Genomic DNA, 22,255 nt, shown 5'->3' with positions numbered 1-22,255 from the left:
AAAAAAATTAAGCCAAGAGCCAGAAATCTTTGTGACGTTTCGTGGTGATCAAGTAACCTCCATTGTTACTTTTCTTCCTTACGGCAATAGCCATACAATCAGAGTTATGAATGCAATACTCAACAACTCCTCCTCCCATTCCTCCCTTTGCACGCCATTTCCAGATTACGCGCCATTTCGAGGTTCTCTTTCTCTGCCCTAAAACCAAAACGCCTGCCCCTTGTTTCTTTGCTTCCTCAACTATCGTCTTCCCTTTCTCCTCTGCCGTCTCCACCACCACTATCTCCGTTTTGACCTGAAAATAAAACCCACACAAATTAACTCTAGTGTCAAAGAAGGAGAACTTTGGAATCATCAATATCAGTTCGTTTGTAACCAAGAGAGCTTACGTTAGGTTTCTTCAGTTGGCAAAAGTTCTTCAATGGATGAACTAGTTCATGAGCCCTTGAGTTTCTCTCCCTTTGTGTCTCATCTATAGCTATTAACCATAGTATACACATTAGTTAATTAGAGACTTATGTCAAAGCATATGCTAATTCTCGGCTTAGTCAATTCCGGTCCAAATATTCCTAACAAACAAAATAAATACGGAAATAGTAAAATCAAATTTACGACCGAAAATTTTGTTCAATGAGATTTGGAAAAAAAAAAAAGTAAAAATAAATGGTTTTTCTCGTTTTTTTTTTTTTTGTGGAAAAAAGAAAATTAATTTAGATTTATGCTTTTTCTAATTAACAATCTGTAAGACTAACACAAAGTTTTTATGAAAAACACTTATAACAATGCACCCTAAAATTAGATTTTTTTTTTAAAAAACAAAAAAAAAACTGACATTGGGCCGCACAAGCGCAAAACAAAATCTGAGGCCCGATTAGCCTAATAACCCAAAAGAGTCGGTTCTCATATTTTATTCAGGCAAGATAGAATATGGTTCCAGTTTTGGCTCTAAGGTTCATGTCATCTCTTAACTTGGAGGTTTAGTGAATTCAAGACATAAAGTATATATAAAATTATTAGTATAGATACCTTGTCCTACGGGTGTTCTTGTAACATGGAGGAGAGTGATATTGTCTTCATCTTGCACACAATGTGTTAATGCCCATTGAAGAGCATTCTTTGATTGTGAAGTTGTGTCCACAACAACCATCACTTTCCTCCCACTCTCCACTTGAACTGCTCCTTCACCATTCTTATTAGCTTCCTCTGCTTTCAGATTCTTACTATGCTTCGAACCGTTCTTTTTTGAACCAGAAGCACTTCCTTCGTCTAATGATTTGCTCGACGATGATCCTCCTTTGAATGATGTCCTGATCTTATTCACCCAATACCCAGCTGGTTTCCCCATTCTCTGAGTTTCTTGTGTTTCTTCTCTGTTCTCTTTGAGACATTCTCGTTGTGTTTTAAATACTGTTATGTTTGTGTTTGGTTTTGGTTGGAGCCATTTCTTGAACGTGCGTACCATGAAAAATTAAATTTAAAAGCATGTTTTGGACTTGTTCAATATAATCCAACTTGGCAAAATTATCATAGTTTTATATACATTTTAGTTATCCACATCACAATCTTGATACAAATGCAGAGCACTACTTGTTTCAGNCACACAATGTGTTAATGCCCATTGAAGAGCATTCTTTGATTGTGAAGTTGTGTCCACAACAACCATCACTTTCCTCCCACTCTCCACTTGAACTGCTCCTTCACCATTCTTATTAGCTTCCTCTGCTTTCAGATTCTTACTATGCTTCGAACCGTTCTTTTTTGAACCAGAAGCACTTCCTTCGTCTAATGATTTGCTCGACGATGATCCTCCTTTGAATGATGTCCTGATCTTATTCACCCAATACCCAGCTGGTTTCCCCATTCTCTGAGTTTCTTGTGTTTCTTCTCTGTTCTCTTTGAGACATTCTCGTTGTGTTTTAAATACTGTTATGTTTGTGTTTGGTTTTGGTTGGAGCCATTTCTTGAACGTGCGTACCATGAAAAATTAAATTTAAAAGCATGTTTTGGACTTGTTCAATATAATCCAACTTGGCAAAATTATCATAGTTTTATATACATTTTAGTTATCCACATCACAATCTTGATACAAATGCAGAGCACTACTTGTTTCAGAATCCAAAATTTTTAATATAATATTCAAAAAAAAAAGAAAGAAAAAGAAAATAAAAAGCTCCCAAAAAAACATTGTATGTAAAAAAGCTCAATAACAATGTTATATATTTCAAGAGAGCCAAAAAAAGTAATGATATGATCTGGGGTTTGACATTACAATCCCTTGATTATAGTAACAGAGTTTGTAATAATGAAAAATGTTTCTCTGGCAAAAATAAAGGACACAAGCAATAATGATCTTTGATCTATAAAAACACACACATATATGTATATGATGGTTTCAGACCATCCACCCTGGGAAGAAACCATTAACATTCTGTGACGTTGTTGCAGAGTTTCTTGCGTTTGTCATAGCAGCATGATTGTGATTGTAATGACTGCTAATTGTATCAAAACAATAATGAAACACATATAAAGGTTAAATGTTTCTGACAAAATATATAAGGAAAACCAAATTCAAGGGTCTTAGTTTTTTGTTTGTGAATACCTCATTTGAAATGCTACATTGCCTTGTAGAGGCTTGAAGAAACCTGCTTCTTGAATTGGCGGGTTTGCTTGATAAGAGCTCATGCCTTGTTGTTGTTGCTGCTGCTGCTGCTGTTTTTGTTGTTGCTGCTGCTGTTGTTGTTGTTGTTGTTGTTGTTGTTGTTGTTGTTGTTGTTGATGCTGTTGCTGTTGTTGTTGTTGTTGTTGGGAATGTTCTGCCGCAGAAGCTCCCCAAATTGATTGTGTAAGCGCAGCATCACTTTCCTCCAACTGAGAAAGAGAGAAGAATTTTATAAGAGATCTCAAAGGTTTCAATTTCTTGCGGTGGAAGATTTCGATAGCTACCTTTCTCCTAAGATCTCTGTTGGTTTCCAATAACATTTCCTCCTGTAAATTGATGAATATGAGAGTGTGTTTTATTTGAGATTATTGGACATTCTGTGACTCGTATTGTGTATACAAGTGTATGTACCTTAGTTTTGAGGTCAGATAGTTGATCAAGCATTGACCTAGCCTGGCAATGAAATAAAACAAAGATTTGGTACATGTTCTAAATGGCTTTCAAGACCAAACTATATAGAATAAAAACTTGTCATTAGTTTTGTGAGCCTATATATACCTTGGTTGATCTTATTTGTCTTAGTGATGCATCTACTTGGCGTTCTAGCTGCTCAAGCTCATTCACTTCCATCTCGGCTATCTCTTCACCAAGCAAATGCCTAGAGAGAAAGCATATTAACAAATAGGATGAAGCAATTTACATTTACATTTATAAAAATGTGTTATGAATCAGGCTACGTACCTTTGTGAATGTTGAAGAACCTCAACTCTTGATTTGAGCTTCAAGTAGTCTTGGTACTTATCCTGCCAATTAAAGATAAAAATCAAGGCCAACTTCAACAACTAATGCGGTCAGTCTCTGACCACTGATTAAGATAAAAAAAGATGTGTACCTGCAAGTCTTTAGCTGATTGATTTGGGTCCATTGTTGCGTAACTATGTTTTCTATACTTCTCAACCGTCTTCGCCATACCACTACACAAAAAAACAAATATTGGTCAAATGAAAAATTTCTATGTTAAAAAAACAAAAATATCAAGATTCGTGTGATCATCATGATGTTTTAGCAAGAACTTAAAAAAGTTTGAAAATTATCCCTACGAGAAAAAACAATAAAGAATACTTTGTTTCTAATGAGCAAAAGGAAAACTGTGAAATTTAAGTATCATCACAGTTGTCTCTAACTTTAACTTTAATAAGATCATAAGTACTTGAGAGAGATACTAACTTAAAGAAGTAGTCAAAGTATTTTTCATATATATCTTTACAGCTTTGTGTAGATCCAGAGGTCAATTCTTTGTCTCTTTGGAAACTTGGATCAAACCTTCGGAAACACTCAAATCTTATGTGTAAGCCTTAACTATATTATTATGTGCTATATAGCTTCTGCACACAAAACTAATGTACTTTTTTTGCTTTTCTTTTATCCAATCTGTGTCTAGCTTTAATCATCATCTAGAGCACCTAAGACGACCCTTGTAACTAAATTTGATCATCCTTAGTTAACTTAATGGGTATCACTCTCTGGGAGCCAGATTTGTGCATAATAAACCCCAGAACTAGCTAACAAAAGAAATGAACCCTAATAATCATCTAGCTAATTAATTCTAACAAAATCAAGAAAGAGACAACGTTTTCATATCTCCATATTTAACTTTTAATTAAGAATTAGAACCCTAAATCTAAAAAATAAAAATAAAAAAAGTGGATAAAAATACAAATTTTGGGGGAAGAGTGGATTAAAAGATCAAAGATTATACCTAGGACTGCTGCAAAATTCGTAGAGCTTGCCACGGTTAGAGAAAATGAGAAGAGCAATCTCAGCATCACATAGCACAGAAAGCTCATAAGCCTTCTTAAGCAAACCATTCCTTCTCTTTGCAAAAGTGACTTGCCTATTGATCTTGTTCTCTATCCTCTTCAGCTCTACTTTCCCTCTTCCCATCTCTCTCTCTCTCTTCTCACCAAGAAACCAAAAAAAAACCCAACTGAAAAGTTTCCTCTTTTTTTTTTTGTTACCCCTAAAGCCACAAGTGAAGCTTTATATACACACACACATAGATAAAGGTGTATAAGTACATGTGAAAATGTGTAGAGTGTAGTAGATCTTGTCTGAAAAGGATTCTGGTTCTTAATCTAGGGCATGAATTGGTTTCCTCATCACTTAATTGTCCCGGTAGCTGGTGGCTGGTGGAGGAAGAAGGAGATTGTGGTAGTGGTGGTGGTGGGCCACTTTGTGTTTCAGGTTTCTTCTTTTGTTGGAATGATTTTCAAGAGAATATAGAGCTTTGTGTTGGTTTTGCAGATGCTAAGCCATTCTTGGCCAAATAAAAGCTTCCAAACTTATATCCCAATCTCATAAACTTTCCTTTTTTAAAAAAGATAATAAAAATATATCATAATAAATTCGAAAAGTAAGTTGTGTGTGTATGTCATATGTGTATCTCTATTACATTGGTGATTTATTATATATACCACATTATTTTATTCTTACTTCATCAGAGAATAATATTTTATTATTATTTTTCTATACATCTTTTGTTTTTATTGGCAGAAAATAAAAATTGATTCCTAGTACTTTTCTAAGGAGAGTTAAGATATCTCTCTCTCTATCTACTCCAAACAAAATGCTCTAACTTTTCTCTTTCACCCTCCTCCATTGGATTTGAAGATAGACATATTTATGCCATATATTTATATAAATGGATTGCTTTTTTTCATCAGATCTAGTCCATAGTTTAATAATATGCTCAAAAAAAGAAAGAAGAAAAAGATTCTATATATAACCTATACAGATGCTTTAAATAGAGCATATTCATAAGTCCAAATCCTATCTATTTATCTGGTTATATATGTTCGTAAAATCAAAAAAGAAGTAAATAAATTTAAAGTTGTTTTTGTCCACGTATTGACACGTTTAGATTATGTAGAGAACACTATAATGCAAATATTGTTTGTGAATAAAAGTAAGAATATGATAGGCTTCTTAAAAGATATGTTTGTTTTTCTTCTTCTGCTTTGCCTTCTCTTGCCAACAGATTCTTTCGTATGACAGCTACTTCACGATCGTTTAAATGCATCGAATGGATCTATACGGTTGCAAACAAATTATGTCACACTGAAATGGTTAATCTGATATAGTACGTACTATTTTCTATTTTAAAGAGAAATTTTATTCACAAAGTTTTTTTTACGTTTCACGTGTACTATATATATGTCTTTTTATATATGCCAGTATAGTTTAGATACTGAAAAAAGGATTATTTTTGACATTAATAGATCGATGTGTGAGATCCATATGAACATCTAGCATTAATTAGAGGGGTTTCGTGTTTAGGTTCCCTTCTAAATTAAAGGAGGTCGATGTATTTGATTATCATGTCTAATCAAATTAAAGTTGTTAATCGAGTTTCGTAAGATACAGTATAATTCACGTATAATGACTATCTAGGTTTCAGATTTTTTATAACAATGACTCATAGATGCTTGACACAATTTATCATGGCAAGAAAAAGGAAAACTAAGGAATTTTTTGTGAACAGTTAAGCTCTCAAATTCCTAGGATTTTCAACTTTTCTGTAGGATGCTTCTAGCTTTAAATACAAATTAATAGTTTTTATCTTATTTTTTCACTTAAAGAAAAAGGTTCGGTAATTGCTTGACAGGTTAATTTGTAGGATGCTTCATGTGTCAGGTTAATTTGTTTTTCTCATTTCTTCTCATGGCATCTTATACTATATATCTACATCATGATGATGATGGTTGTTAATTTACTCATGTGACATGTCTCACACAACTCTTTTCCAAAACTTGCTTGCTGACTCATGTTTCACTTGGTACATCTTAGTTATCTTGTTCAACCTATTCATCAATTCAATATCTTTCAAAAAAAAAAAAAAAATCTTTTGGTTAATATTTTTTTTTGTCATTTTTGTTAATTAATCTGCTTGATGGAAACTTGATGTATATATCTTATCTTTATCATAATCAAGTAAAAAATGATCCTTATCATCTACGCACTCGCTATCCCTCCACCATTCTTTTATGGTTCCAAGTGGTCACCTTATTACAATATGCAACATATAGATAGATGCTTTAGTAAACATCTAAAAAAAAAAAAAGAACAAATACGAGAGAATACTTTTAATATTCTATTCCATCAGCTATATGGATGAATAGTTAAGGTAGATAGCTTTAAAATATCTTGAGAAATTATCTCTAATTTTAATAGTCGTGATAACCATTCTCTATATATATTTCCACAAATTACTTAATGTTGTCATAAGTGATTGTTGGCTAACTTATTTTGAGTGGTTGACATAAAAAGAAAAGGTCTAGTTGAGAAAGAAAAAAACCAAGGAGAAGAATAGTTTTTGCAAGAAAAAACAGTAGTCAATTTCAGAAACTGGATTATTGTTTCTGTTCATTTATGTATATATTTGGGGGTAGCTAGTAGCTACTAGCAATTCTATCTTGTGTTGGGGGAGAGGTCCATTGGATGTACGATTATCATTTTATATTGTTTTGTAGACCAAGATAATGAAAACCGTAGGTCCATATAATACGGTCCATGTAACTATTTATTATATATTTTTGGTTAATTGGGTATAGCCGTATATATAGGTTACAAACACGAGACGTAATAATACAGGAATCGTAGCATCTCTGATGGTTGCAGGCTTCTTCTGCATATTTAGACTAACAAATTGGAGCTACATTAGACCCCATGATGGGCTAAAACCCTAGTTGTTACACCTTGGACCATATGCATAGGCATTTGAAAATGTTGAGACACAAACTTCTAACAACTTTCTGGCTTTCTGCAGCATCTAGTATTAATTGGAATCTCTTTCAAATATTGTACTACATGTTATATATTTCTTAATTAACTTATGCGAAAATATATACCCTTGGTTAGAAATGGCTTCCACACTTTACTTCCTGTAGGGATGTTGTCGTGGGTTTAAAAACCCAGCCCAGCCCAAACCCGAAAAAAACCTGCCCAGAAAAAATCCAAGTTTGAAAACCCAAATGGGTTTTAGGTTCTAGTGGGTAAACCCGAATGTGTTTTTAGTTTTGCGGGTAAACCCGTGGGTACCCGAATCATTTATCTTATGTGATGTATTTTGCATTTTATATTATATATAATTTTATCTTTAACTTTTTGATACCAAATGTGATTTATATTATGTATTTTGTGTATTTTACTATATCTGTAACAATTTTCAAAAATTTATAATTTTATATAATTTAAATAAAGAATAGCAAATATATTAAAGAGTTTTGTTTTAAATAGATAAAACAAAATTTATTATTATATATTAGATAAAACTAAAGTTTTGTTCATAATTTGCTTATTTCATATTAAATTTAAATAAATATTTAAAAATGAGAATTTGCGTTTTTAGTAGAAAAACGACATTTTGCAGTTTTGGCAGAAAAATATGACTTTTCAGTTTTGGCGGAAAAACATAATTTTACGGTTTTGGTGGGAAAACGAGATTTTGCAGTTTTGGCGGGAAAACGAGATTTTACGATTTTGGCGAGAAAACGAGATTTTGCGGTTTTGGCGGAAAAACGAGATTTTACGGTTTTGGCGGGAAAACGAGATTTTGCGGTTTTGGCGAGAAAACGAGATTTTGCGGTTTTGGCGGGAAAATGAGATTTTGCGGTTTTGGCGGGAAAACAAGATTTTACGATTTTGGCGGGAAAACGAGATTTTGCGGTTTTGGAGGTAAAACGAGATTTTGCGAGTTTGGCGGGAAAACGTGATTTTGCGGTTTGACGGGAAAATATAATTTTGCTGTTTTGGCGGGAAAACGTAATTTTGCGGTTTTGGCAGAAAAACGAGTTTTCGTGTTTTGTGTTTTTGGTAGGAAAATGTGATTTTGCGGGTTTAGTGTAGGTGATTAGACTTGACAAAAAAAAAGTATAGGTGATTAGAAAGAAAAAGAAACCCAATGGGTACCCATAACTGATAGGGTAAACCCGTGTAAGACTTTATAGTTTTGGGTACCTGCCCATTTTTAACCCATTTAAATTCTTAGAGAAAAAACAGGTCCCAAAACCCAGTTTTAAGCATGGGTTTCGGGTACCCACTGGGTTTTTACCCACTTTTAACATCCCTAACTCCCTGCAACAAGTTAATTCATCAAAGGGATAAATTTGGTGAACTAATTAAGAAATTAAAATAAATTAATTACGTATAATAGAAAATTTAACTTAACAAAAACTATATAGGATGAAACTTTTATTGTAGTGTTTATTTAAATTTATGAACATTTTGGATAATGTATCGAGGATATTACATATTGTAATTTAAGTAGAGAGTACTATGACTACTATAAGATAAACACAATTCAGCCGGATTGTGTGTCTTAATTCGAATCCAAACTCTCTATCTTGTAAGTATATATATATTATCATTTCATGTTCAACGTCTTCTTATCAATTACCAAATATCAAGATGTAGCTAAAATGAATTTAAAGTATATAAAATTGTATGATTAATATTAATTTGGACACTAGACTATTTTGTTACTCTATATATATACAATAAATTTCTGGAAAGAAAAATAAAAAGAAAAAAAGTTATGAAAAATAACACAATAGAAAAAGGAAGAAAAAGAAGATATAAATACTAGAAAAAAGTAACTTTAAACCTAGTTCATAATACGAGGTTACACACGAAGTAAAGGTTGGCCAAAAAAGTCGTAACACATTCAATATGATTTATCTGACAATAACATCTTTTTAATTGTATTTTTGTTAAGAGATACTCTTCACAGTCTCTTTAAGCTGCTGCTCTCATCACTTTTAACAATGGCAACGTAAGATGAGGGAAGCATACGCAGGTTGAAATGTAAGGGGACAGAGTACGTTACGTGTCGATCTCTTATTGGCGGAATTAATAGTTTTGTTTTCGGATGTGTTGGTGATTGAACGGAACAGTCCATACGTACATCACGTGCCTGGACTGACACGTGTCGACCTATTACTGCCTTTTAAGTTTTTGATACGATATCGTTGGAGTTAAAAGAAAACTGTTGCGAACTGAACCAAAACTAGAGTTGTGTTTGTGAATATGAATGATGGACACTTATATAATAACTAACATGTTAGTTAATGTTAATGTATTTAAGTGATGTCTTTCTTTCGAATCCATTTCCGATTTTCTTTATAACAGTTTTACATTCTTGTATTTAAGTTAACACAAGATTGGAAGATGCAACCGTTCTCATTTCGGCGAGAATCAACGTTTTGGATAATTGACTCAAAATCACAAGTTAAAATTAACCATTTCCAAATCATTTTAAAATATAGGATTAAGAGTTACATCTCTTCTAATATTTATCTTATTTGATCGTTTCGACAACTTTTCTCACACCATATCGTATTATGATTAAGCTGCTTTTCTAAATTTTTTTTTTTTTTTTTGACTTTTTATGACTTTAAATTGCTATAAAATAATATTTTTTAATTGAAAATTGGAATAAATATCTTTAAGGCATGAGTGCCTCCGTAGCATAGTGGTATTGCGTTCGCTTCGTAAGCGAAAGGTCGTGAGTTCAATCCTCACCGGAGGCTCATACATTTCCCATTATATATCCTTAATTTTATCAATACTTTAGTTTAATGAATCTCGTCCCATAGACCCATACATTTGCCATTATATTATCCTTAGTTTTATCAATACTTTAGTTAAATGGGCCAAAAATTCTCTTATCTATGTCCTTCTGTCAACAGTATATTTTGGCTGTTTTTGTTGTCAATGGCCCAAATACTTATTTACGAAGTTATGAGTTCTAGTTTAATCATTTCCACAAATTAACTTGATTTACCAAACCTCCAAATTTAAAAGTTTACTAGGGGATAATCCTGGGCTACGTCCGGGTATTTGGGCCATTAAAAGTTTGCTATTAATTCTATTTTTAGTTGTATAGATGCAAGAATTTGTGGACTATAAATGGTTAAGATGTTTTGGTAATAGTTAGTAAAAATATTTTTTATAAGATGTTTACTTTTCAAAATTTCATGTAGAAGATATTTTCCTTTCCTCATTTTATTATAAAAAAGAAAGGTAACGATAAGTGTAAATATGATTTTAAGAAGACCTCCAAGCTCCAATGTTGTATTTTTGCTTGAGTCACACTATTTGAATCAAAAAGGGATTTAAAGAACTGAGTCACAAATCTTTCATTGAGATTCCTATTACTACTAAATGTGTATGATATTTAGTAAAACTGTGCATAGTCTTCAGATGTATCAATGCTTACCTATAGGAAGATATATATAAACAATGTCAATAAAATAATTGTATGGAAAAAGCAAACACTTCAAAATATTCGAAGCAAAAAATGGATCAAACATATGCAAACGAACATATATGTTTAACAATAATTGCTTAAGATGGTAAGAATTACGATATGTTATACCACCAGGTTAAACGAAAACAGAGGAGAGGATACATTAAAACTCCAATGGTCACATGAGACATCTTCTTTGTTCGATATTGGATACTTAATTGCACCACCGTAGCTCACCATCAGTCGTTTATCTCTAGCGAAACATATGTGCCTTGGAGCTTGACCAATCTTCGTCCTCACATATGTTGCGGCTGTAGGATGATCGATAACAACGCCTTGTGCCGTTGCAACTACCGGTACCGAAACGTTGTTTTTCTCTTCTTCCAATTTTGGAGTAAAAGCAACGGTTCCTACAGGTTTGTTTGTTTCAGTTTCCAACCCGGTAGAAAGAGAATGAGGTATGGTTGGAAAATGTTAGATTGTATTTACCCAATTCAATAGCTTTGCAGGTTCGTGGTTCCATCCTTGGTAAGAGGTTTCATACTTGTCTGCTTTCTCCGGTAAGAAATGAATATACTCGATAACATGTACAAAGTTTTAAAAGAATATATTTTAGTGATTAGGAAATGATGAGACTGAATCTTCTGTTAAGAAAGGTCCCGCTTTTGGTCACTGTTAGGTATTAGTTGTCTTAACATTTGAAATCTGCAATAGGAATCCATTAACAATGTTTGATTAGTCTCGTCTCTCTGCTAAACTCTATGACCAACTCCGCTTTTGCTACATATCATATATCTATGAGTACATATTCAAGACTTACCCTATATAATCTTGCTCCTTCTTCGTTGCTCTGTAGCAGAATGTTTAGACCTAGGTGTGCTCAGTTTTTGATCGTTACCAGAGCCTCTCACATCTGCTTTTACACTCATCCACTGTAAAGAACGAATCAATCAGATCTTGAGCTGTTACAGTTTAGAAAACATAAAGCTGACATTTAAAAAAATACAAACCTCTATGTTTCTCTAAGTCAATAAATCAAAACTTGAGATAGTAATATAATGATATCAAATTTATTAACATCTTCACAACACGTCTTCCGCTAGCTCTCGCTTGACAACCGTATTGTGCAAAAAAAAAACCCCCCACTCGAATGATACGATCCCTGTATCCTCCTCCCTGGAATTCAAACTCAACCGGATTTGAGAGAGATGCGTGATTGGGTAAGGTTAGTAGATCTCAATCTGGACGGAGACTATAACAGAGAAAAGAAGGTGAGGATAGAACTTTTAAAGAAGAATATTAACAGATGACATGTGAAGAGGTTAGAGAAGAAGATATGCGTTACGAAGCAATTATGGGGGAAGACTGATCAAAGATGGCTTTATGGTTAACTTATGCAACGTGGCCGAATTTAATTTCAAATGGGCTTATTTCAATTCGACTAAGCAAACATATCGATGAAGCCTTTTTGTTAATTTCTCCAGTCCAACAAATTTGTTAATTTATGCTGCTGATGTGGACACTCTCAAATGAGAGAAAACTGTGCTATTATATATAGGATTAGTTAAACTGATATAATAAATATTATTTATACTTTTACTGTCTATTTATATTTAAGTATCATTAATATTTAAACTTTACAAAAAATGCAAAATGTTATTAAAAGTTTATATGAATATTTACTTGATTAAAACTATAGGCACACAACTGAACTCAACAAGTATCATGGAATCAACTTTTTTTTTTCCTTTTGAGTTCAGTAAATGTAAAACTATTGGACCATGTCATAAGTTTTAAAAAATAAAAATAGATACCCCATTAAGAATTACACTAAATAAAATGTTCATATGTATCTTGACAAATACGAGATGGTATTCTTGTTCTAGGTTATATACCAAAATAACATAAACTAAAACCGAATCCAAATCCGATTTAAACCTCCAACCTGTTAGAAATATTTAATTATTGGCTTAACACAGTTTTCATTATCCAGATCAGTTCATATATACACGGTCCATGTTTTGACTAGTTAAGAAAGTATACATGTAACATTTGCTTACAGAGAAAAAAATAACCATTGGAGATGCTCTTAGTAGTTACAACTAAATGATGTTGTACTGTATTCGGTTACTCGGGTGTTATTTTCAGAACTTGTGCTTTGCATTGATGGGTTAATAACAGACAACTTGAAGTTTTCTTTTTAAATTCAAACATTTTTTTCAGGAGAATCTTACAGATAAAAGAGTTGAGATAAGGAGAGACAAGAAACCGACTTCTTATCATTTAAAGGCTCACATCAAACAGTTTCATAGATAGCAGAGACAGTGCATAGCTACGCCTTTGCAAATTTATTCATTCTACTTCCCACCAGTGAAGAGATAATCCAAGGATGATCCTCCTCCAGGAGCTGCATGAACTTTGGTCGAAGGACGGTCCTAGAGAGACAAAGAACGAGAGTTAGTGAGTATCAATACCATTTCACTCACGGGTATTAAAGTAATATGGACACGAAAAAAAACAAAAGATTACAGTGAGGAAGTTGCCGGTGTTCTGTCCTTCAGCTCTAGCATAGTTGTTAACAGGAGTTTTGATACCAGCTGGAATCTGCTTGTTCATCTCTGCTGGCTCAACAGGAGTAGTAGCAGTAGTGAGTGCGGTTGCAGTAGCAGTTGATACAGGTGGTGGTGCAGCGCTGTTGCTAGCTTCAGTAGGAACAGGACGAGGAGCTGGAACAGGGTTAGGAGCAGGAGCGTCACCAGCACCACCAAAAAGATAATTCAATGAGCTTTGACCTCCACCACAGCTGTTTCCACGACCCATTGTAGAAAACTAAAACCTAACAACAAAACAAAACTATGAACTTAGTCAAGCATCATCATTAGACCTTCCCTATATTAACTTTGCTTATAGAATCAATCACACAACTCTGTAGAAAGAGAGACTGAGAAGCATCAATGCATCAAAATTTCTTACAACTCACAATCAGAGATAAGAGATTCATGAGTTGTAATCTTACAATTTCACAGAGACCAAATGCAAAATCCACAACTTAAAATCGGAAACAAATTTCACAAATTCACGAAGAAACCTAGTTTTATTGCCAAATTTTGTAAATATATACGAAACAAATGTGACGAACAAATCAGATCTAAAACTATCGAAATCGAATCACCATTTTGTGAATTCCCTGAATCTACGAAATCAGTAGAGACGAAATCTCCTAAATTAAGGCCATAATTGAGGGAATCAAATCAGAGGAATCTATGATCTAAGCTTGACTAAGACATCAGAGAAACGAAATTAAAGCGATCTGGAGAATTTTAGGGTTAGAGAAACGCACCTTTGGTTAAAACTCGCGATCAGATCTAGAAGAAGACACCTGAAGAAGAAGAAGAAGAAGCAAACGCAGGACTCAGCACTGACTACTGAGNTCTAAGGGTGAACCCAAGTATTGTTCATTTTTTTATATATATGTAATGAAAAATACTTAGGTTCACCCCTAGGGGTAAACCTCTCCATTCACCCCCTTTTCTTTCAGCCAATCAGAATCTTCCATCNCATAAGCGAGCCAGTCAATTTATAAGCTCACTCCGGTTTAGCTAATCTCAGGGTTCCGGTTCAATTGATCGGTTAACCACCAAATACAAAAGATTGCAAATTTTGATTACTTAAAACAAAAATTCACATCTTTTAACGAAATATCTTTGATTTGAAACGATGTGAGTCCAACTTTTTTCTTGGAGCTTTGTGAAAGTTGAGATAATTATTTTAGATTTGTAGTGAAACAAGTAACAATTATTTATTCAATTGTAGTAAACCACCACTAAACCAGTGAAATTATTAGTGCTTTAAAGAAATTTCACGACGGTGGTGAGGTTCGTGGGCCAATGTATTTTTTTAGAAAAATATTTAGGTTCACCCTCCATTCACCCCCTCTTCTCTCAGCCAATCAGAATCTTCCATCTAATATTTTATTTCAAAAATAAATTAAAATTAAATTAAAAAGCAAACCAAATTAAGAAAACAAATTATGTATACTTTTAATTAAGGAAAATTAAATATTGGCTTGGTTTAGATTTTTAAACTTAGAATAAAATTATGTCGGTTTGGGTTTACAAATGAAGTGGTTAAGGTTTAGATTTTACAATTAGAACGAAATTATATGTCGGTTTGGGTTCACAAATGAGATAGTTAGGGTTTAGATTTTACAAGTAGAACAAAATAATATGTCGGTTTGGGTTTACAAATGAGATGTTAGGGTTTAGATTTCACAATTAGAACGAAATTATATGTCGGTTTGGGTTCACAAATAAGATGGTTAGGGTTTAGATTTTATAAGTAGAACGAAATTATATACGGTTTGGGTTCACAAATGAGATGGTTAGGGTTTAGATTTTATATATGTCGGTTTGGGTTTATTAAAGTGCGGTTTAAGTTTTTTAATTTTATAATAATGTATAAAGATTTTATTGCCTTATTTTATTAGGGGGTGAATGGAGAAGTTCACCCCTAGAGGTGAACCCAAGTATTGTTCATATGTAATGGCAATGTCTTTTGTCATTGTTCGAATCAAATAATTAGCCGTTTTTTATCATTTAATTTTTTGGAACTTTGAACGAAAAGATAATTTTGGTATTTATGAAGAAAACAAAATTTAGAAACTTTTTTTTTTTAACTTTGTGCTGTTTAAGTCTCATGTAGCAAAATGTACTGCTAATTCATGTTTAGTGTGGTTGAAGTAATAGTTTCTAGTACTTTCCAGCAATCATGACTGTCCCCGAGCACATCGGGATGAATCATTCGTGTTGAACCTCCAAAATCTAACGAATTAATCTGTATAAGATCTTGAGGTCCCCAAACCCGTAGTTTTTGTGTCCCCATAAATTTTTTTTTTTATTAAGTATAAGAATATATAAAATTAGATATTATGCACTATTATAAAACTTTTTACCACTATATTTTACTAATCAAATTGTGATTTAGACAAACATTTTTAAAAATCTAATAAAGTTCAAATGTATTAATGTTGAATTTTGATTGTATTCAACATAGTAATTTGAGAACATGAGAGATAGTATGAACCCCGCCCAAAGAGCAATCAATTCCTAGTCTAAGGAGAATTGAGCTCAACTAAATGGAACAGGATTTTTATCATTTAGGATGTTGAGGAGCTGGGATGATTCCCCATTTTCTTCGAACTTGTTCCAAGTCTTCACTAAAGTGACGCTCATAGTACACAGACATGAGGTCAGTGCATTGTCTTCCAGCTCGAACAGCCCAAGGAAAGTAATGTTTCAAGAACATTGATCTCTGCTTCTCGTTAAACCTCACAGTGCCTCCAATCACAGAAAGCATACACATCGGTAGATAAATCTGCTCAAACTCTATAACTTTCAAAGCAGACTCTCCGATAAGATTCGTAGGAAGGCCAAACAGAGTGTGCCATAAGTCATGAACTTCTCGCGCCCGTGTCGCTACGTAAGCCAATTCATCCGTCTCCATGAATCTTACGGGAGGACGATCATCTGGAGAGAAGTTTCTAGATCCCATGAATTTAGCATATGCAGCTCCAAATGTGTTGTCTGGTAGATCCCAAGCATGACCTACTTGCTCTGACACTACACGAGGACGCTCCAATAATATAGCCTTCAAAGTAAAGATACCACCAAAAGATCAAACACACCATTGTATAACCAAAATCCATCAAAGGAAAGAATCAAATTCACAAGCTAACCTAAGAATTTGTTCATAATCACTCATTGCAGAATTGGTAATCAAAATCGATTCGCTAATACAATAAGAGAAGCGAGAGACAGATTTGAAGAAACTCACTCTTCCTTCTTCGCTCTTCTTCATCCTCTCAAGAACCATTTCAAAAGCTGGTTTCCCTGTGGTTTCACCGAGAGCTGCGATCAAATCAGCTCTACGAGGATCTACCAACGCACCGATCGCAGATCCCATAGCCACCGCAGCTTGTTGCCATAGCCTCAACGGAACTCGAGCTCTTTCGATGATCATCGTTCGTAGAGATCTCTCTGGTTAAAGGCGAAGAACAATCAGAACCAAAACATTTTAGGGATAAAACACCGTAATTCATAAGCATAATCGAGGATTTTAAAACAGTGGAATCTACGATCGGAGCTACATCAGAGAAACGAAATAAAAGCGATCTGGAGAATTTTAGGGTTTAAGAAACACACCTTTGGAGAAAAATCGCGATCAGATGTAAAAGAGGAAAATAAACTGAAGAAGAAGAAGAAGAAGAAGAAGAAGCAAACGCACTCCGGTTTAGCTAGTGTCTGGGTTCCGGTTCAATTGATCGGTTAACCGACAAAACTAATGATTTCAAGTTTTGATTAATTAAAACCAAAAATTCACATTTTTCAACGAAGTATCTTGATTTAAAAATAGAAAATGATTCCAAAACCGGTTATGATTTTATTGGATTTGGAGTAGTTCAACTAAACCGGTTAAAAACTAGAATTTTTTGAACTTTGAGCAGTTTAAGTCTCATGTAGCAGAAGCTACTAATAGTTCATGTTTTGAGTGGTTGAAGTAATAGTTTCCAGTAGCAAGTAACATTAAGCTTAAAACACCAAATTGCCATGAGAATCCTAAACCGAAAACAGCTGAACGCTCTTCCTTTTTCTTAACCGGAATCGGTTTTGAAGGCGATCTTTTGGACTTCCTGAATGATGAATAAGTTTCGACTTCTTCGATTGTTAGTGCGGGTTTAAGCGAGCTTTTTGCGGTTTGGAAATGGCGATTGAAGACGGCGGTTGCTGCGATGTTTTCTCTAAGGGAGACAGTTCCACTTTCTCTGCATAGACCCTCGAGCTCGGCACCTGTGAAGAGCTCAGTTTCTTCAGCGATTTTCCTGAGATCAATGTCGTCTCCTAGTGTCATGTTGCGTGTATGCACTTGAAGTATTTCAAACCGAGCTTCAAGATCAGGTGGTGGCACGTATAGCACCTAAAACAAGACATTTCAAGAAAGAGTAGAACATGAGGTTTGTTATTTCTGAAGACATCAAAAGATCCATATATGAGAACTTACGAGATCAAATCGACCAGGTCGCATTAGAGCAGCATCAATTGCATAGGGGCGGTTTGTGGCAGCCAAGACAAGAATTCCCTAAACCAAAAACCATTAATATTACTGCAACCTGATAACAGAGATAGAATCTATTAAAGCCTATGAGCTTTTGTTTACCTTTGCTTCTTCAAGACCGTCCATTTCGGTTAACAATGTAGATAGAAGCCTTTCTCCAACTGTAGAACTATTACTTGAGCTCTCATCACCTCTACAAAGATTAGTGGAAATAAACATGGTAAACAGTCTATGACGCGAAGCAAGAGTAAGGAGAGATAGCAAACCTTTTACAGGCAACAACATCAGCTTCATCAAAGAATATTATACTTGGAGAAGCAAGTCGTGCTCTTTGAAAAGTGTTCCGCAATAATGCTTCACCTTCTCCAACATACATAGAAAATAGCTCCGCACAACTATATCGCACCGCCACACAAAGAAACAAGAAACATCAGTTCCTTTAACCAAGTTTCACAACCAAAAGAGATATTTCTGATCTGCAAAAACTAAAACCTTAAAGAAAAGAAGGAAGCTTGAGCAGCATTTGCAGCAGCTTTAGCAAGAGTTGTCTTTGAGCAACCTGGAGGACCATGGAGAAGTATCCCACGCATCGGCGATATGCCCATTTTTACAAATGCAGCTGAGTGTTTTATTGGCCATTCAACAGCTTGCTGGAGCTTTTTCTGTCACAAAAGAAAACAAACCCATTAACCGCAATGGAAAAAAAGAGTACAACCAAGTAAAAAAAAAGGATCAGATGAGTATTAACCTTTAGGTCTTTAAGACCACCAACATCTTCCCATGTCACCTTAGGGATTTCAACTGTGATGCCTCTTGTTATACTTGGACCAACCACAGATTTTGCAACCTTGAAGTCTTCCGATGTTAGGATAAGAGAATCTGAAGATCTTTTACTTGCAGATATGGTCGCTTCACGACATAGAGCTTCCAAATCTGCTCCAACATAACCGTTGCAAGATGTTGCTATGGCTTGCAGATCAACACTAGGATCTAAATTTACTTTCTTTGTGTACAGCTGAAAACAAATAGCAAACTCGAAGCTCACAAAATAGTTACATGAAAAACAGCAATAAACAATCCCACTAAAGAACTCGAAATTACCTGGAGGATTTTTAAACGATCCTCCTCATTTGGCGTGCTCACTTCAACTAAAGCATCAAATCGTCCCGCCCTTCTTAGTGCTGGGTCAATCGCATCCAACCTTTTGACAAGATCGGGAAAAACCGTTGAATCATTACATTCAAACACAACGATGTTACTTAAAACTAGTATACTGTTTAAAGGTAGACAAGAACCTATTAGTGGATGCGACAACAACAACACTTGGTGCAGATGATGAAGGCTTGTTTGAGTCCATTAGTGTAAAGAGTTGAGATGCAATACGAACATCTTGCTCTCGCCTGCATTTTAGAGAGAAGCTTGATCTCTTAAAACTCTAAACCAAGATGACAATTATAATCTCAAAGTAACAGATATTTGAGTGACACAATACCTAGCATCACGTCGAGGACAAAGAACGTCGATTTCATCGATAAAAATCACAGAGGGTTTGTCTGAAAAAGCGTGAGAAGAAGCCTCGGCAAAAGTTTCCCTTAGGACCTTCTCGCTTTCACCAGCATGTGCACGATGTACAGAATGAGGGCTGAAGAGAGCATTGACACACAAAAGACCATAACTTAGCTTAGCTTTAGCCTATTCGTCTAGACCATAAATGATACAAAAGCTACAACACAAAAGTAAGTACCTCAATACAATCAAATGTGCATCACATTCTTGGACAACAGCACGGACCAAGCTTGTCTACAATAATCAAAATTGCGATACAGAGCGAAAATAGCTTATGTAAGATCAAAGTTGAGAACTTTGAAGAACCCAACCCACAATGAAAAGTTCAAGCTTGAAATAAAGTTGTTACCTTGCCGGTTCCAGGAGGACCGTAGAGAAGCAATCCTCTAGGCCACTGCAACGATAAGTAAAAGCAGAGCTAATCAAACCAATTGAAAAACGAATTCAGAAGTTATGAGTCTAAACAGAGGTCTTGATGTGTACTTTGAGACCAAGAGTTCGAGCTTCGAGAGGGTAGCGAAAAGGGAAGATGATGAGTTCTCGAAGTGCTTGCAGAGCTCTCTCGTTGCCACCAACTTCTGCTTCCGCTCGCCATTTCTCTTCTCCGACGATGTTGTCGCAGACACTGCTTTCGGTTTCCATCATAGAGAACCAAACTTTGGGATTTACGGCTTTTCAGGGGTTTATGGTGCGCCGGAGGAGCACGAATATCACCGGAGGAGCAAATCTGATTAAGTCACTAAATTTAGGGTTTTTTGTTTTTGTTTGTTTTGTTTTCCTTGTGATTTTCCAATTTTACCCTATTTTCTGAAATTGGGCGAAAGATTATAAGTCGTTTTNTAGAGAACCAAACTTTGGGATTTACGGCTTTTCAGGGGTTTATGGTGCGCCGGAGGAGCACGAATATCACCGGAGGAGCAAATCTGATTAAGTCACTAAATTTAGGGTTTTTTGTTTTTGTTTGTTTTGTTTTCCTTGTGATTTTCCAATTTTACCCTATTTTCTGAAATTGGGCGAAAGATTATAAGTCGTTTTAAGTTTAAACTCTGTTTAACGTAGAGGGATTTGTTTTGTGTAATGAAGCTGTTCACGAAACAGAGGAAAGCCCAATAACAACAATGTCAGCCCAATAAACACTGACTACTTACGAAGCCCTGCTATTGTTTTTTTAATCTATGTAATAATAACAATCTCAATAAATACGAAGAACAGTGGTAACTTTTCGTTATACATTTTCATAAAATATTTTATTAATTAATTTATTGACAAAAAATTCACATTTCTTTAAAAAGTTGCATTTGTTAAATGTAAAGTTGTGTCTCTTACAAACAGTTGTGTCTATTCAAATGTTCAAATCTTTAGAAATATATATATATATATATATATATATGTTATTCTTTTGTGAAAATTTCAATATAACAATAAAAATCTGAATAAATGCGAAGAACATTTGTATCTTTTCATAAAATATTTTATTAATTAATTTATTGACAAAAAAATTATATTGTTGCTTCTCTTTAAAAGGTTGCATCTGTTGAATGTAAAGTTGTGTCTCTTACAAACAGTTGTATCTATTCAAATGTTCACATCTTTAGAAAAATATATATATATGTTCTTCTTTTGTGAAAATTTCATACTTTCTTTTCAATTCAAAGGTACACATCTTAAAAAATTTATATATTTGTTTTTCTTTTACATAATTTTCAAATTTCCTATTCAACAAAGATTTTTCATAAATCTGAATAAATGCGAAGAACAGTTGCATCTTTTATACAATTCATAAATATTTTATTTATTTATTGTTAGACAGAAACTTCTACGGTTGCGTCTCTTTTAAAATTTGCGTTTGTTGAATGTAAAGGTGTGTCTCTTACAAAGAGTTGTGTCTATTCAAATGTTCACATCTTTAGATATCTATATATTTGTTCTCTATTGAGAAATCTTTAACACCTATATATTTTCTTCTTTTGTGAAATTTTCAAACTTTCTTTTCAATTCAAAGGTACACATCTTAAAAAAATTATATATTGTTTTCTTTTAGAAAATTTTCAAAATTTCTACTCAACACAGTTTTTTTTTCATAAATCTGAATAAATGCAAATAACAATTGCATCTTTTCGTTATAGCCTTTCATCAAATATATTATTTATTTATTATTTGACAGAAACTTCTACGGTTGCGTCTCTTTAAAAATTTACGTTTCTTCATACTATGATGAATCAAAATAATTTGAAATTCAATTTACAACGTCATTCTCTACTCTATAAATTATTTATCAACATACATAATTTTAACAATGATGTAAAAATGACTTCTCATCACTGTGAGAAATCTATTGCAATTTTGATTTATTTTATTAATCACTATACTCCCTATGTCTCTAATAGATTGATGTTTTGACCTTTTCACATATATTAAGAAAAAGTTAAATTTTTTATGTATAAATTAATTTATAATTACTTTTTGGTACAAAGAGAAATATAATTCTTAGATAACATGTCATGTGGAGAAAAATATAAAGTAAAAAAAAAAAATTTAGTATTTTCATTTACAACATTGAAACAACCATTCCCGTTTTTTTTTTAATAAAAGAATAATAAATAATAATATAATTA

At 33.8% G+C, this 22,255-nt stretch overlaps 5 protein-coding genes, 1 long non-coding RNA gene and 1 other non-coding gene across 10 annotated transcripts; 1 reads left to right on the top strand and 6 right to left on the bottom strand.

Moving 5' to 3' along the window:
• On the bottom strand, nucleotides 8-1,355 carry LOC104710286 (universal stress protein PHOS32-like). Its single transcript, XM_010426868.1, has 3 exons — nucleotides 1,027-1,355; nucleotides 390-478; nucleotides 8-295 (listed from the first exon to the last, which is right to left on the bottom strand). Exons 1-3 carry the CDS (start codon nucleotides 1,343-1,345, stop codon nucleotides 8-10), a joined length of 696 nt encoding a protein of 231 aa, XP_010425170.1. The 5' UTR covers nucleotides 1,346-1,355.
• On the bottom strand, nucleotides 2,202-5,076 carry LOC104710285 (agamous-like MADS-box protein AGL3). 2 transcript variants are annotated; one of them, XM_010426866.1, is made up of 8 exons: nucleotides 4,419-5,076; nucleotides 3,552-3,633; nucleotides 3,401-3,462; nucleotides 3,218-3,317; nucleotides 3,071-3,112; nucleotides 2,944-2,985; nucleotides 2,600-2,868; nucleotides 2,202-2,492 (listed from the first exon to the last, which is right to left on the bottom strand). In XM_010426866.1, exons 1-8 carry the CDS (start codon nucleotides 4,601-4,603, stop codon nucleotides 2,393-2,395), a joined length of 882 nt encoding a protein of 293 aa, XP_010425168.1. In that variant the 5' UTR covers nucleotides 4,604-5,076; the 3' UTR covers nucleotides 2,202-2,392. The 2 variants fall into 2 exon arrangements, with proteins under 2 accessions (XP_010425168.1, XP_010425169.1); XM_010426867.1 differs by having other exon boundaries at nucleotides 2,202-2,489.
• On the top strand, nucleotides 10,174-10,245 carry TRNAT-CGU. The gene has a single exon. It is a non-coding gene; the product is annotated as a tRNA-Thr (tRNA).
• LOC104710284 lies at nucleotides 10,993-12,299 on the bottom strand. Its single transcript, XR_754964.2, has 4 exons — nucleotides 11,975-12,299; nucleotides 11,785-11,896; nucleotides 11,454-11,669; nucleotides 10,993-11,374 (listed from the first exon to the last, which is right to left on the bottom strand). It is a non-coding gene; the product is annotated as an uncharacterized LOC104710284 (long non-coding RNA).
• LOC104710283 (protein SPIRAL1-like) lies at nucleotides 13,136-14,388 on the bottom strand. 2 transcript variants are annotated; one of them, XM_019229741.1, is made up of 3 exons: nucleotides 14,305-14,388; nucleotides 13,494-13,800; nucleotides 13,136-13,399 (listed from the first exon to the last, which is right to left on the bottom strand). In XM_019229741.1, the coding sequence occupies exons 2-3, from the start codon at nucleotides 13,782-13,784 to the stop codon at nucleotides 13,322-13,324; spliced, it is 369 nt and encodes a 122-aa protein (XP_019085286.1). In that variant the 5' UTR covers nucleotides 13,785-13,800; nucleotides 14,305-14,388; the 3' UTR covers nucleotides 13,136-13,321. The 2 variants fall into 2 exon arrangements, with proteins under 2 accessions (XP_019085286.1, XP_019085287.1); XM_019229742.1 differs by having other exon boundaries at nucleotides 13,494-13,793; nucleotides 14,305-14,387.
• Nucleotides 15,900-17,251, bottom strand: LOC104710282 (ubiquinone biosynthesis protein COQ4 homolog, mitochondrial). The gene is made up of 3 exons (XM_010426865.1): nucleotides 17,165-17,251; nucleotides 16,797-16,999; nucleotides 15,900-16,610 (listed from the first exon to the last, which is right to left on the bottom strand). Exons 2-3 carry the CDS (start codon nucleotides 16,980-16,982, stop codon nucleotides 16,116-16,118), a joined length of 681 nt encoding a protein of 226 aa, XP_010425167.1. The 5' UTR covers nucleotides 16,983-16,999; nucleotides 17,165-17,251; the 3' UTR covers nucleotides 15,900-16,115.
• Nucleotides 17,421-20,620, bottom strand: LOC104710281 (cell division control protein 48 homolog B). Of its 2 annotated transcripts, XM_019229428.1 has the most exons (13): nucleotides 20,489-20,620; nucleotides 20,124-20,292; nucleotides 19,990-20,034; nucleotides 19,819-19,874; nucleotides 19,567-19,716; nucleotides 19,370-19,474; nucleotides 19,176-19,275; nucleotides 18,823-19,089; nucleotides 18,567-18,736; nucleotides 18,341-18,469; nucleotides 18,177-18,267; nucleotides 18,021-18,098; nucleotides 17,421-17,936 (listed from the first exon to the last, which is right to left on the bottom strand). In XM_019229428.1, exons 2-13 carry the CDS (start codon nucleotides 20,283-20,285, stop codon nucleotides 17,475-17,477), a joined length of 1,815 nt encoding a protein of 604 aa, XP_019084973.1. In that variant the 5' UTR covers nucleotides 20,286-20,292; nucleotides 20,489-20,620; the 3' UTR covers nucleotides 17,421-17,474. The 2 variants fall into 2 exon arrangements, with proteins under 2 accessions (XP_019084973.1, XP_010425166.1); XM_010426864.2 differs by lacking the exon at nucleotides 20,489-20,620 and having other exon boundaries at nucleotides 20,124-20,424.

The sequence above is a fragment of the Camelina sativa genome, chromosome 9 (genome assembly GCF_000633955.1).
Source record: "Camelina sativa cultivar DH55 chromosome 9, Cs, whole genome shotgun sequence".
Taxonomy (NCBI): domain Eukaryota; kingdom Viridiplantae; phylum Streptophyta; class Magnoliopsida; order Brassicales; family Brassicaceae; genus Camelina; species Camelina sativa.
Note: the sequence above shows the minus strand (reverse complement) of the source record. Positions and strands in the feature narration are given on the sequence as shown.